Raw genomic sequence first — 15,051 nt, 5'->3', positions numbered from 1 at the left:
TTTTCCCAGAAGTATGCTCAACTGTCCTAATCAGTAGCCAGAGCATTTGTTACAGACAGCTCCATTTATCCAGGGAGATGAATAAGTGCACACTGCAAGAAGGCTCTGCTTCAGCTTTGGCTGGGTGATTCTGAGAAGATTGGCACCCCTAGACTTAAGTTTCTTCATATGTAAAATAAAGCTTTTAAAATTCATTAGATCAGGGATTCTTGGCCCACAGTTTCATAGGCCCCCAGGAGGTCTGTGGATGGAGGTCCATTACGCCACTGAAAGTAAGAGCCAAGTTTTATGGGTGCATATATGCATTTTTCTTGGAGGAGGGTCTACAGCTTTCTTCAAAGACTCAAAGTAGTGTGTGGTCCAAAAATGAAAAAGTAACATTCCATTGCAGAAGATTATCTATAAGGTCAGTGACAGCTGCGAGCTTTTATGAGCGATGATGTGACTATGTCCCTGTCCTAATGGTGACTATAGTCTTATTGAGAAAAATCCAAAGAAAAGCCAAGAGCAGTGATGCCAATGGCTTTCTTTGGCTTTAGGGGGAAAACTTAACCTTTGGTTCTATTTTTCTATGAAATGGGAATAACACAGAAGAGTTTTAGAGGACCAAGAAAACAATGACCGTGTCTACACACATAAGCAATTTACCCGAATAAGCATAAAGAACAGTTCAATTAGATCTAATAGCCTCATTTACAGTTTGTTTCTTTGAATGATTTCTTCCCCCTGTCTTAAGGAGTTATTTTGGCATCGTAGAGATGATGGACCTTCAGCCAAGACAACCAGCTGAAACATGAAAAATTCCATTGATCATCTGTTACAGTAGAAAGGTTTTGAGGTTTGGGGCACACAGAACTGGACTGCACTCCCTAGCTATAAGAAGTTGGACATGTTACCTAATGTTTCTGACCTACAGACTCCTCAGCTGTAAAATAGGAACAATAATATCCAGGTCTGCTATAGACTAAATGTTTGTTGCCCTCCCTCTGCATTCACATGTAGACCCCTAACACCCAGTGTGATGGTGCTTAGAGCTGGGGATTTAGGTCATTAGGATGGCACCTTCATGAATGAGTTGAGTGCCCTTTATAAAAGAGATCCTAGAGAACACCCCTGCGCCTCCCACCACGTGAGGACAGAGCAAGAGGGCAGCTGTCTATGAACCAGGAAGCAGAACCTCACAGATACCAATTCTGCTGGCACCTTGATTTTAGACTTCCCCACCTCCAGAAATGCTTCTGTTGTTTACAAGCCAGCCCTCCAATCTATACTATTCAGCCTAAGCAAACTATCTAAGGTCATGGGGTTGTTTTAACAGTTAAATTATATAAGCTATAGAGAGTGCATCACCTAACTGGCATTTGGTTGATGCTAAACAAATGATGGTTCCTTCTTTACAACACTAGATGAGAAATTTGGTTGACATGCTTTTCCATTTGAGAACCATTTTTTGCTGAACTGAACTCTTTCGGAAAAATTCTGAGTTCCGTTTTACATACTTAATGTTTTAAATAAAAGACATATTGTTAATGAATTAAAAAATTAACCACATGCCTACAGTATGTGATTTTATTTATTTTATTTCATTTGTGCAGTAGACTTAGATGTGGCCAAAAGATTAAATTCTTTCCCAGCCTCAACAGAAACATGTAAGCAAGGGTTCAGATTCAGTGCAGGAAAGAAGCTTTGTAGTAAGAATGTGGCAAATCATGAATGAACTGACACAAATAAAGATTCAAATTCAGTAAAATATTATTTTGTGCCAAAGGCTTACTAAAACATTAATATGATTTTTAAAAAAGATTTTATTTATTTGAGAGAGAGAGAGATAGCAAGAGAGAGCACGAGCAGAGGGGAGAGGGAGAAGCAGACTCCCTACTGAGCCTGGAGCCTGACTCAGGGTTCAATCTCAAGACCCTGGATCATGACCTGAGCTGAAGGCAGACACTTAATCGACTGAGCCACCCAGGCGCCCTCACTAATATGGTTTTAACAGTAACATCTAACATTTGTTGAGCATATACTATGCACAAGACTTTGTGTTAACTTCTCTACACAGGTTGACTAGTTTAATCTCCACAACCACAATGAGACAGTATAATTATCCCCATTTTCATACATAAAGAAATAGAAGCAAAAGATAAGTTCAGCAATTTGTTACAAGGCCATCCAACTAGTAGTTGTCAAGGTCAGGATTTGAACTCAGGTCTATCAGACTTTGTCACCCATATGCTTAAATAACACATCATCCTGCCTTTCCTGAAGTGACTGAAGACTGATAAATTGTGTCACACACACAGCCTATAAAGAAAAATTCACTATTTAAACTGTTAAATGTACTGACTTATATATACATATTTCAATTTTTTTCCTAGGAAGGAACCTATGAGTCAGCATTAGAGGTCCTCAAGAATCTAGATTTGCATTGTACACTTGAAACTAATAGAATATTGTATGTTAATTATACTTGAATAAAAACATATTAAAGTGGTGTTTTTAAAAGATTTTTTAAAAATATTTTTATTTATTTATTCATGAGAGACACACAGAGAGGCATAGACATAGGCAGAGGGAGAAGCAGATTCCCCATGGGAAGCCTGATGCAGAACTCGATCCCGGACCCCAGGATCATGACCTGAGCCAAAGGCAGATGCTCAACCACTGAGCCACCTAGGTGTCCCAATTAAAGCGTTTTTTAAAAGAATCTAGATATTCAAGTTCTGTTGAATGACCTGTCATGTTGGGTAGATCCTAGACTCTTGATGCCCTTCTGGTCACCTTAAAGTAGGATACTTTTAGCAGCAGAGGAATTATGAGGTTAGTGGAGACCGGTCCAAGTAGGCCATCTTTACTGTTTATAACCTGACCATTTATGAACTGACAGGCAATAAATAATGTCTATTTAGAGTGAGAGAGAACAAGAGAGGGAGGATTGATTCTTCACATGGCTGGACACAAATAAATAAAGAAAGATCTCTTAGGTGAAAATTATCTATCACATTTTGTCCATGCCCCTACATTCAAGTTGGGCTGACCCTAACCAATATCAAATATATAAAAACCTTACAGAAATAGTTTAAAATCTGTTTCAAACGAACTACTTGAAAAAACCCTTTTAACTTAAAGTAAAAATGAAGAGATAGATCCTAACACTTTTTTTTTTGCCCCTTGGAGTGATCAATTTTCAGAGAGAACTGCAGCATAATTTTGAGCCAATTGAGCTGCTCTAATAATTTAGACCGTTTCAAAGGAATATTTTACTTAATTTCCTAATGAGAAATGATTTTCTGATTACAGAAAAACAAAAGTTGCGTTTAAAAGATTTCAACTTAAAATGTCAAGGTCATAACTCTAAGCGTTGTAAATAAAAGTGTTTTTGTGTATGGATGTTGTAGAACCATGGATTGACTACACTATTAAATCTTGCAAAACGTTTTAGTGACAGAGTTCTGGGTGGGAACTACTTAGACTCAGTGGATTTTAAAAAACTGTTTTTCTACTACAGTAAAAATATTTACTTTCAAATGTCTAATCATCGGTATATTTCAGAGGCTCGTAAAAATGTATGAATGATGACAACAGCAACAGTGTTTTCATTCCCTTTATTTATGTCTAAGAGCCTCTGAATCTGATAACACCGCTCTACAATAGGGGCCTTTCTTCTGATCAGAAAGAGAAACTCAATGTTGGATGTGGAAAGCCTGAGCTGGGAATGCAATGAGTTCACGTCTTGAGAACTGAGGGAGCTGCTTGTTGTGGGAACAAGCCCAGGAAGGGGAAGAGTGTGACCCATTGACGATATCGTGGAGAAAACATCACTGCAGGGTTCTCAGCCGATAAACCCAAGTTCATGTAAGAGAGAGGAGCTCAACCTGAGCTGGTGTTGGCTCCTCCTGGCTGGGGCAACACAGTCCTTCTTCAGACCTTGATACCTGTCACCTCCACTCAAAATTCATCACTTAGTAGCAAATTACTGTTCTTCATCTTGCCTAAGGTTCTTGTAGCCTCTTAGAAGCACAGAAGGAAAATCTTCACATTTTTTATCTTGTTTTGTTTTGTGGTAAATGTATAAGAGCGTCCTGAATTCTTTGTGTGTTACAGAGAATCAAATTAGATAACTACAGTGATAGTGAAGAGTGATGTTTATTTGAGTAACACTCAATAGACAAAAATGGTCATTCCAAAGGTGATTATGTAATAAACACTAGATGATTAGTACTGGGTTAATACTTTGCTGTATTACCTCTTTGTTTCCCCACAAGAACTCTATAAGGTGAGTATTATCTCCCCCATTTAACAGAGGAGAAAACAAGGTTAGAAATATCAAATATTGTTTAGGCTCACATAGCTAATAAGTGGCAGACCTGAGAGTTGACAGCCCAGCCCACGCCCTTAACTGCTAAGATCTACTGTCTCCCACTGTTGTGCCTTCCTATGTCTCTTCCTTTGTGTAGAACATATATGTTCTATTCAGATATACCTCATGCTGGTGCTGTGATCAGTCTATCTTTACTAGATACATGTGAAAAGTTTAGCATTTTTTTTCTACTGCTACTTTCTATTTGAGTAGGAAGAGAGTTGAATTTGACCCCTTTGAAAGTATTTCCTCTTCCCCCATTTTTCCCCTTGTAATGTATGTATTCCCTGATGATACAAAAGCACCTGCATAAATAATCCAGGGTAAGATGGATTACGTACACGGATGGGAGGAGAAATAGAAACACATGAATCAAGATGTGTTAATGAAGATGTACATAGACTAGGGTGAAATATATTAAAATGTATTGAAAATATAGAGACAAAGGCAGAGAGGGATTGAAATAAAAGATAGCTATAGAAAGGGAAGCAGAATATACCCATTAATTTTTTTAAATCTCATGCTATAGGTGAAGAATATTAAAGAACAAAACTATCATTTGTTCAAATAGGCAACTGATTTAAAAATCCAGTTTAATTTGAGATGTGTACAAATAGTATCTTTTACTTAGAAACAATGCATTTAGAATTTTCATTGATTACTTACCAAATTTATTTTATCTACTGAATCTTTTCTCCCCCTGTTGCTCAGGATTGCTCTGAAGTCACTAATCCACCAAGGATGTGAGCTTCATCACTATTGGGACACTGCCTGGCCTGGTGGCCACTCATACCCCTGATTCAGTGTAGTATCTTGCACTTTATAGATAATCAATACATTTCTTTTTGATGATCAAATGAAGTACCTGTTTTTACCAAATCTAAAGACGTCACCATAAGGACTCAAGAGTGATAGCCAAATGAAGGACAAGGTGAATAACAATATGATGCACAGGCTAACGGTAGGACAAGGAAGGGAAGGATGTGTTTGATTGACTAGGTTCACAGTCTAGGTTATGGAAAGCCACATGACCTGAAATGCACTAGAGGACAACCTGCAGAATGAGGTAGGTGTATGACAGTCTCAGGGCATGTGTGACGCAGTGAGAACATGCCAGTCGCAAACCCCAGAAAGCCAGCACGGTACAAAGTGTATGGTTAGCTTTTTAAACAGCCTCTTAAATTTATTCTGAGGAATGAAATGTATAAAATCTGGCTTGTTTTAATTTGTGGTTATAACATCTGGTAAGAGTACGAGTTTTAAATTATTTATCATTGCAAAATAGAACTGCACCTGCTACTCAAGCTCAATAACAACTAATTGAAATAACAGGGTATTTTTATTTGGAAAGACTTATGTACAAGAAGTGGAAATAAACTGACTTTCTCTTCTCTGTGTTGTCCCTTTCCTCACACTGTATGCAGGGGTATAGCACACAATGGGCATAGTTCATCTTTTATAAGTATCAATGAATAGCAGGGTATAAATTATACTTGAGGATATAAATATGTAGTTTATTTTTTTAAGATTTTATTTATTTATTCATGAGGGACACACACACACACACACAGAGAGAGAGAGAGAGAGAGAGAGAGAGAGAGAAGCAGAGGGAGAAGCAGGCTCCATGCAGGGAGCCTGATATGGGGTTCGATCCCGGGACTCCAGGATCACGCCCTGGGCTGAAGGCAGGTGCTAAACCACTGAGCCACCCAGGGATCCCAATATGTAGTTTCTTGATCCACACTTGGTTTTGTACAGGTTGAAAAGCATTAAGCATACTTTTCTCAAGTCTGTCTTTCTGTTGTTCTACGCTTGATGCCCAAAATAGGGCTTGGAACAGAGTAGATGCCCAACAGAAATTGGCTGAAAGTGTGAATGAATGAATCTGCAGCTCTGAGCCTTGGCGCCACTCTATTTTTACTAATTTATTCCACCAGCATTCCTGATCTGGGTTGAGTCCTTTCTTTTTGTTCCCTAAATCCAAAGGAAAGTTAGGTCTTCTCCAGTCTGGCCCCAGGGAATTATGCGTAAGGCCATAGGGTCACATTTTCCAAAATGGAAAATGCTTTATTGTTTTGAATAAAGTAATATAGACCATTATATTTTAAAAAGTTAGACTATATCAAAAGTAAAATGAACTTAAAAATGACCATCAAAAAAAAAAAAGACCATCAGTCCCCCAGAGAAAAGACCAACTCCTGCTACAGATGAGGAAGCCATGGTCTAAAGATAAAGGAAGAAGGATTTGCCCAGGGTCTTCCAAGTCCTTTATCTTCAGATCAAAATCACAAATTTGGATGTCCTTGATTTCTGGTTCTGACCATCTATTTCCTGTACACACCCTTAACTTTACCATCAAAGTTGGCTGGACCATAAAACCTACCCTTCACTTTCCATAAGTGATCAGATTTTACAAAATCCTAAAGAGGGAGGATGGGCTTACTTAATACATCCTGGAATAACAAAACTATATAGAAAGTTCATCTTAAAACAGGAAAAGATGATCGGTACAAATGTAGAGAGGTACTTAAGTACTTCTTTCAAAAAAAAGAAAAGAAAGAAAGAAAGAAAGAAAGAAAGAAAGAAAGAAAGAAAGAAAGAGGGAGGAAGGAAGGAAGGAAGGAAGGAAGGAAGGAAGGAAGGAAGGAAGAAAGAAAGAAAGAAAGAAAGAAAGGAAAGAAAGAAAGAAAGAAAGAAAGAAAGAAAGAAAGAAAGAAAGAAAGAAAGAAAAGGAACCAGATGGAACATAATATCCCAAAAGAATTAATACAGACAGAAATGTAAATTTAAAAGGTTAGGATAAATTTGTGTATATTTATTTTAGATGATTAAGGGTACCCAACTAAGTTTCACTTAGTACATTTCTTTAATGATTGACTTTAAAGGAAGACATGTCCTACTACACAAAATAGAAAACTGGAAGGAAGGAACCATATAGGTGTGTAGAAAATTCTTAGGCAAAATTCTGGTTCTAAAGAAACTGAGTTTATTCAGTGTAATTACAGTATGGCTCTAACCACAGCAATGTGGTAGTACCATTCCTTCACATCTACTCCCCATCTCCCTCCTTGCTAGAAGGCAAAGACACTGGGGATACTGATGGTGTCTGATGCCCAATTTTCTGTATTCATTCCTGAGTCCCTCTAGCTCCACGCTCTGGCCTGGTCTGTTTTTTAATTTTGCTGTACATTAGTTTCCTAGAAAGCCATGAGGGACATAAAGGTAGAAACCATATCTGTGTGTATGTCACCATTGCTTTGCCTGTCTCTAGCATAGACACAGAAATTTGGTTGGTGCTTAATAAATATTTGTTGGATAAAGATATTTTATTGACTTTCAGGTGGATCTGAGGCCATATAACACATCACAGAGAAGAGTAAGAGGTTTGTCCCACTGGGCCTGGATATTGCTTATAAGGTGGTGATGTCCACTCAACATGGAGGCTCTCCTCGGTTCTCCCCATCTCCCTGACACCTTTGTCTCCTCTGATGGTTTCTGTTGTCTTTATGACCTCTCACTCTCTCTACGCTTGCTTTCTTGACACCATCATTACCATCCACCTTCAGCTTTTGTATAACCAGCCCCACACTGGATATGCCCTAACTTATCCTCTAATAATAATTTCTTTCCCTTTCTGAACAAAGACAGAGCATTTCTATCTCCAACTGCCTGGAGAGAATCTCCATTTGGATGTGGTTTCTCCCTGAAATTAAATACTTCCCCCTGGCCATGTACACTCAAGAATGGAATGAGTTTCTCCATCTAGGACATGAAGTTTCCAGCTCCTCAGACTTACAGTCTTTGGAATTATCTTTGAGTTTCTCCCTTTCCTGAAAGGTTGGCTAATTTTCCCTCTAAAACTCTCATACTTGATCCTCATTTCCATATTTGCTGCCCTGATTCAGGCCCTCATTACCATATACTCACTCTTCCCACACTCTAGTGCACTGTAGATCACTTTCTTCAAGCATCTTATCACCTACGGCTCCCCTGATAAGTCTCTGTCTATTGCCCTGTGTGGGAAATAGGAACACCCAAGATGTGTGAGTCCAACTCGTTCTTCATTGAGCGATCAATAGGTTTTCTACACCAGGATTCTTATTTCCACCTGTGAGCTTTTGCTGGTGTCATTCCCTCCCTGAGATGGCTCTCCTTTTACTCTTCATCACTGTTACAACATCCTCCATGGCCTATCACTTTCAAGGAGCTTTTTCTGACTGGTTTCATCGCTGGAAGATGACTGCCTTTCCTTGGCATCGATGTTTAGTTCTGGCTGTCTATATGGCTCTATTGTTGTTTCTTATTTGCTTAGTTAATGAAAATGGTTAAAAAACAAAAACAACAATGACTGCTAGCATTTATGGAAGCATATCTGCCATGTGCCAGGTACTGGCTAGGCCAGTTACGAAGTTCAACAATCTCCACAACCACCACACAGATTCTGTAGCTATTATGCCTGCTTTGCAAATAAGCGAACTGTGGCTTAGGGGGAAGTCACTTGCTCTTGGCCACACAACTCATTGAGGCAGAGCAGAGACTTGAGCCCACAGATCCCAGGTACCAGTCACGGTGTCACATGTATGTACATTGTCATCCCATGAATGGCGGCCTACTCTGACCAGATTAATCAAAGGCGGTAATTTTACTTTCTTTTGTGTTCCCCAGATACATATATCAAGCTCATGTCCCCACCAACTGTGGTTATAGGTGTAAGTTTCCCGTTTTGTACTGCAGGATTGCTAAGGGATCACCTTACTACCATCTTTTCATCTGTGCATTAACATTGGTGTGAGGCAAAATCAGTTTGATTGTAAGATCATCGTGCACTACTTTTCTTCCTGTGAATGCCTACTCTATCTGATTTGAGCCACATTACATGCCACTGTCCATTTTACAAGATGTATTTATGCCCCGTGCTTCATTCATATAATTGCTTTACTTCCCCAACCTGCCCTTGAACTCACCATGATAGAGGCCTCACACAACAGAACAGCTTCCAACTAGACTCAGAATCTCTATTAACTATTAACCTTTAATATGTGGATTACCGAATTTGGCTACTTTTCTAATATGAATAAAAATTTGTCACAAGATCCATCTGGGACTTATTGCCTTTTTATTTTTAGACCAAAGACTCCCATTTCCTAGTTGGTTTCAATAGTCAGCATTTGTCATTTTCCCTGTCATTTCAATATTATAACTGCTTTTTAAACTTTCATCCACACCTTGTCTTTGTCATTTAAAAATTCTAGTATGAAAGGCTCCTGATTTAATGCGACTCTTTGATTCTTCCAGAATCTCTCTTTTCCTTGATGTTGGTTTTCTTTTATTTTTTTAATGCACAATTTAGAGTCATAACAGGAACATTTTCCATAACTATTTTTGCAAAAACAGTTTAGTGTGCAATAGACTTGGCCCTTTAGAGTGATGATCTTTGAAGCCTGAAACCACCATTGTTAATAACAGAACACAAACACCATTCAACTTAGATCCTTACCTTTCTGCTTCGAGACGCATTTCTTCCCGCTTTTGCCTCCTAAGTTCTCTGCGACGTTCAAAATCATCCATGGTGTGGCTTCAGGTCTAGAGAGACAGGAGAATCTGGACCTATCAGGGAGGAGGTAGGTCAATATCACAGATGAATCTAAGTATTGTTTCCCATGAAACACTTTCACCTTTGGCTCCCCACCATCCCCACCATCCCCACCATTGTTTCACCCTCTCTTTTCTTCTTTGCTCTGAAGAAAAACACCTTAGAAGACTGGCAAGGTGGCCAGTGACCAGCTTCTGACTCCTGAGCTGAGTCCTTCGTGTGTTAAATTCAGTCTCATTCATGAAACTATTAGGGACAAATAAGTAAGATCCCAGGATTACAGTTCAAAATAAATAAATAAAAACCTCAGGAGACAGAAAGACTCTGAAGATCTGAAATACTGGTAAGATTGCTGAAGAGCTACTGAATGATTTTGTTCTTTATAACTTGCTTGAGCCACAGACAAAAGTTAAGAAAAAGTGAACAAAGAAAGAGGAAAAAAGTGTGAGAAAAAGAAGAGTGGCCAAAAAGGAAATATGTGGGTACTAAGAGAAAAGGAAAAGAGGGAAAATAGTAATAAAATAATAGAAGTATCCAGGCATAATTTGTATATTCTGAAAGAATATTAACATCAGAATGATTTTTAAAAAAGACCACAGCAATACTACTATGAATAAATATAAGCTAGCAGCATTTTTAAAAGCAGTTGCATATGATCAAGCTGTTTTCAGAGCTCAAAAGTCCCAGCTCGTTTTGTGACCCAACCATTTTATCCTTTCCTACCTCCTCCGTGATGGTTTTAATCCCAGAAAGATCTTCCCTTTCCAGCTCTTCAGCTGAGGAGCTTGCTTCCCTTGCGCTTCTGTGCCATGAAGCCAAGTATTCCAGAATTCCCCTGCAGCCCCCAAACCCAAAATGACTACCAGAAAAGGGGAAGCGGGCTCTTTTTGTCCTTGCTTTGTTTACAGAGCTGTCAGTGGTTAGTTAAACTCGGCCTGGAATCTGGCATTTAAGGCCTGCTTGAAGATTGTTTCCTGTGTGGAGCGGGAGGCCTCCACTTCCTCTGGAATCCTAGACTCTCCGCTGCACTCAGATCACAAAAAATATTTTCCAGCCCTTTCTGTGCACATGAGACGAGCCATTTGCCCTGCATAGGAAAGTAAGGAACTGTGCAAAACCTAAAGCCATCACCTAATGACATCTTTGTTGTAAGGGGCAAAAAACAAAACTGAGATTTTGAAGCCAAGCTCAGAAAGCTTCTTATATAAATTGTCAGATTCTTTTATTCTCAAGCATTTTTCCCCTTAAAAAACTCACAAAAACAAAAATAAAATCTCTGCCAATAAAAACACAACTATACAATGTTTGCATTTTTCCCCCTCTCTTATCCCTTAGGGTATTATTTATACTGCTTATAAATCTTCTAGAAATTCAAATTTTGGTGTTTATTGGGAATTTTAAAATCTGAAGGTGTTTTTCTGTCTTACTCGTACCAAGAGTACTTTAAAAAAAAAATATTTATTTATTTATTTATGATAGACATAGAGAGAGAGAGAGAGAGAGGCAGAGACACAGGAGGAGGGAGAAGCAGGCTCCATGCAGGGAGCCCAACGGGGGACTCGATCCCAGGACTCCAGGATCGTGCCCCGGGCCAAAAGCAGGCGCTAAACCGCTGAGCCACCCAGGGATCCCCCAAGAGTACTTTCTAAGTACTTTGCTGGCTGGGAAGAAAAGAATCCATTTTCCTTTACCATTTCATCAACCATAAATGTCTCTTTGTCCTCCAGTTTGATCTCCCCTTAGTTATGAGAATGGAGAAAAAAAGTGATTTGAGCATCACTCAGAGGTTGTGGAGGCTGGTGTGTGTGGGGGGGTGTCTTTCACCCTGGGGTGGGCTCTTGTTCTGAGCACAGTGCAGGGTGAGACCGCCCCTGTGGACAGTGGGGCTGAACTTGGGGATTTGAATGCTAGGTGTGGTGAGAGACTAAACTCTTCTGGTCTCTTTCTTCAGTGCAGTCTTTTGTTGTAGATGAACCACTTTGCAAATAACTATAGCAACGGCAAACAGAAATGGGAGAGAGAGGTCCGTCTGTAAGTAAACAATCTCACTTTTCTGAATTTATCCAAGTAGCTTGAAAAGCATCCTCTAAAGCCTGTGCTCCTCCCTCACGCAAGCTAAGCAGTCGTGCATGCTGCTTGGTTAGTAGAGTTCCTTAGCCTGCACCTCTGGTGGAGGTGCTAATAAGCAGCGACAAACAGGCTGGAGATGCACAGGGTTGGCCAAGCCTGGCAGTGTCCTGGAGCACTCACTCAGTAAGCTGCCCATCCTCACTCATTGGCTCTCTCCCCACCCAAATTCTTTTCCTGCTATCCATTCTCTCCACCTACTCCTCACCTTTTATTACTTACTTGGGCACTATTTTTTTTTTCTTTCCCAACCACAGAAAAAGTCCATCTGTCTATGAATTACTCATTTGGAGGCTGCTGAGTATATACGTGGCGCACTAGAGGTGGGGGGTGGTGGTCAGTGTATGATGCATCTACACAACCTTTCTGGGTTGCAGTTTATGGACATGTAGTGAGTGTATTCGAGGGAGAGAACACACATCTATGTACTGTGTGGTATGACTCTGCTTTGGGTGTATGAGATGGCACAGGGAAGGGAAGATGTAGATTTATGGAAGAGGTTCTTGGTTGGTCTCCCACCAGGATGGGGCTAGAGGTCTTCCTTAATCATCACACTCCCCTACCACAGAGCTCCTCTGAACTTCTCTGGCACTGTCCTATTAAGGGGAGTCATGTACAGGTAGAACTGTAAGTGGTCTTTTCCCTTTTTTGGGGGGCAGTGGCTTCCATGTCCCCAGCTCCTAATCTCTCCTTTCTTTCCCTAACTTCAGTCAGTGATGAATTCCTTCCAGCAACATTGATTGGGAAACAAACTTCTCAACCAATGAAGTGATGAAGTGTCAAAGCAAAGAGATTTGTATAAACCATGGAGCTCTAGAGGGACACAAATGGACAGGTTAGTCTGAAAGAGAATTGTAGTCTGAGGAAGGTATGTACCCATGGATGTGACAGATGGGTTCTTGAAAGTTTTATGAAAAAAAAGTGTAAATTTTTGTATTGTAGGAGAGGATTATTGTCATGCTAATAAAAGAACTCTGACATGACTTCTGTGTAAAGGATAAAAAACTCCTTACAAAGGCAGATGAGTCATTACCTACTGATATATCTTTTCAATATGGGCCCCCAAAACACTAGATTTTCTTAAGACAGGACACATGCTGCTGTAATTAAATAATAAGTCAGTGTCACAGATTCCAAATCAGTTGACACACAGCATCTTCTTTTGGTAATGACACCACAAAACCTAGTCAAGGGCAGGAGAACTTTGTGAGCAGATAGATTTCTAGTCCACCACTTGGTTATTAGGGGGAGAAGCCAGAGGAGCTGTCTACATTCAAATCATCAAAAACTGAATAGCAAATTGGTTGGGGAAAGTCTTTGGGAACTTTGGGCCATGCTACTACTCATCTTGGAATACAACAAGAATAAAATCTACTGTGTTAGGGACACTGGATAAGTTAATGCAGCTTCTGAGAGTCACTAACGTTTGTTGAATATGTACAATGTGCTGGGTTATTTTTTCTTAATGTTTTTTAAAAAATTAATTGGGTGTTATTTCTTAGAGTAGTCTCAACTTTAAAGACAAGATGAATAGAAAGTACAGAGTTCTCATATACTCCACCCCTGCCCACAGTTTCTTCTGTGTTTGCACTGAATTGTATAATCCCCTCCCCCTAAAAAAATATATTGAAGATCTAACCCCTCAGAATGTAATCTTATTTGGAAATAGTGCCTTTGTATATGTAAGTCAAGTTATAATGTGGCTATTAGAATGGGCCCTAGTCTGATATTGCTGGTGTTCTCATGAAAAGGGGGAAATTTGGACACAGAAGCAGACATACATAAAGAGAAGATCATGTGAAGACATAAGGAGAATGCCTGAGGTGGGGGGTTAAGGGACGCCTGAATGACCAGAGCTAGGAGAGAGAGAGATGGACTAGATCCTTCCTTCGGGTCTTCAGAAGGAGCCCTGCTGACACCTTGATTTTGGACGTCTAGCTTCTAGAACTGTGAGACAATGCTTCTGTTGTTCTAAACCCCAAAGTTTGCAGTACTTTGTCATGGCAGCCCTGGAAAACTAATATAGCCTAATTAACATCTTGTAGCAGTGCGGTACATTTGTTGCAATGATGAACCAATACAAATCATCAAATCATCACAAACTGAATAGCAAATGAAAACCAATTCTGATGAACCAATACTGATGCATTATTGTTAACTAGTCCATAAATTACATTAGGTTTCACACTTGATGTTGTATATTCTATGAGTTTGGCCAAGTGCATAATATCATGTATCAGCCATTGTAGTGTTAGAATAGTTTCCCTGCCTTAAACAGCCCCTGTTCTCCATCTAATCATCCTTCCCTCTCTCCTCTGCCTCAACTGTTGGCAACCATTGATCCTTTTACTGTTTCTATAATAACTTTGCCTTTTCCAGAATGTCATATAGTTGAAATCATACAGCAGATAGCCTTTTCAGACTCGCTTCTTGCCCTAGGCAATATGCATTTAAGTTTCCTTCATGTCTTTCTGTGGCTTGATAGCTCTATTGGGCCATTTAAAACTATGCTGCATTATTTTATCTACATAATAAACCTGCAAAGTAGCTATTAAAATCCCCATTTTACTAGAATTTCAAAGTGTGTGCTCTTAATCATCATGATATTCTTGAACTAATCCACTATTGTCCTGTACAAATTATTTTCCCTTTCAGGAAACATGTGAGAATGCCCCAGGAAAGTTCTGAGAAGACCATTGTCAGTGATCTCTGGTCTAATTCATTGGATCATATAAACTTAGGTAAGAAGTGATCTTAAAAATTACCCATGCCTCTTCAATTGTATATCCATTTGGTTTAAATAATAGAATTATCATGTCTCAGAGATCTCAATTAAATTAAACTTTGCAAATATTAATTAAGCCTCTATTATTTTATTGTTACTTCTTTGTAAGATTCATAAACCAGGATGCTCAGATTCTGGCCAGCATCACTGAATACTTTTCTTTGTGATGTTGGAGTTTCTTCTCTTGCA

The 15,051-nt window shown here is 39.3% G+C and overlaps 1 protein-coding gene across 5 annotated transcripts in view; it reads right to left on the bottom strand.

The window, feature by feature from the left end:
* CALD1 (caldesmon 1) overlaps nt 1–15,051 on the bottom strand; it is a 188,341-nt gene that overhangs the window by 92,236 nt on the left and 81,054 nt on the right. For 4 of the 5 annotated variants that reach the window (XM_041753119.1, XM_041753120.1, XM_041753122.1 and 1 more), the window contains one exon: nt 9,855–9,964. In XM_041753119.1, the coding sequence (XP_041609053.1) occupies nt 9,855–9,925 (71 nt within the window). In that variant the 5' untranslated portion in view covers nt 9,926–9,964. Of the gene's footprint in view, nt 1–9,854; nt 9,965–10,673; nt 10,808–15,051 lie in introns of those variants that run through there. The other variant, XM_041753121.1, reaches the window with a different exon arrangement.

Source organism: Vulpes lagopus, chromosome 4 (genome assembly GCF_018345385.1).
Source record: "Vulpes lagopus strain Blue_001 chromosome 4, ASM1834538v1, whole genome shotgun sequence".
Lineage (NCBI taxonomy): Eukaryota > Metazoa > Chordata > Mammalia > Carnivora > Canidae > Vulpes > Vulpes lagopus.
Note: the sequence above shows the minus strand (reverse complement) of the source record. Positions and strands in the feature narration are given on the sequence as shown.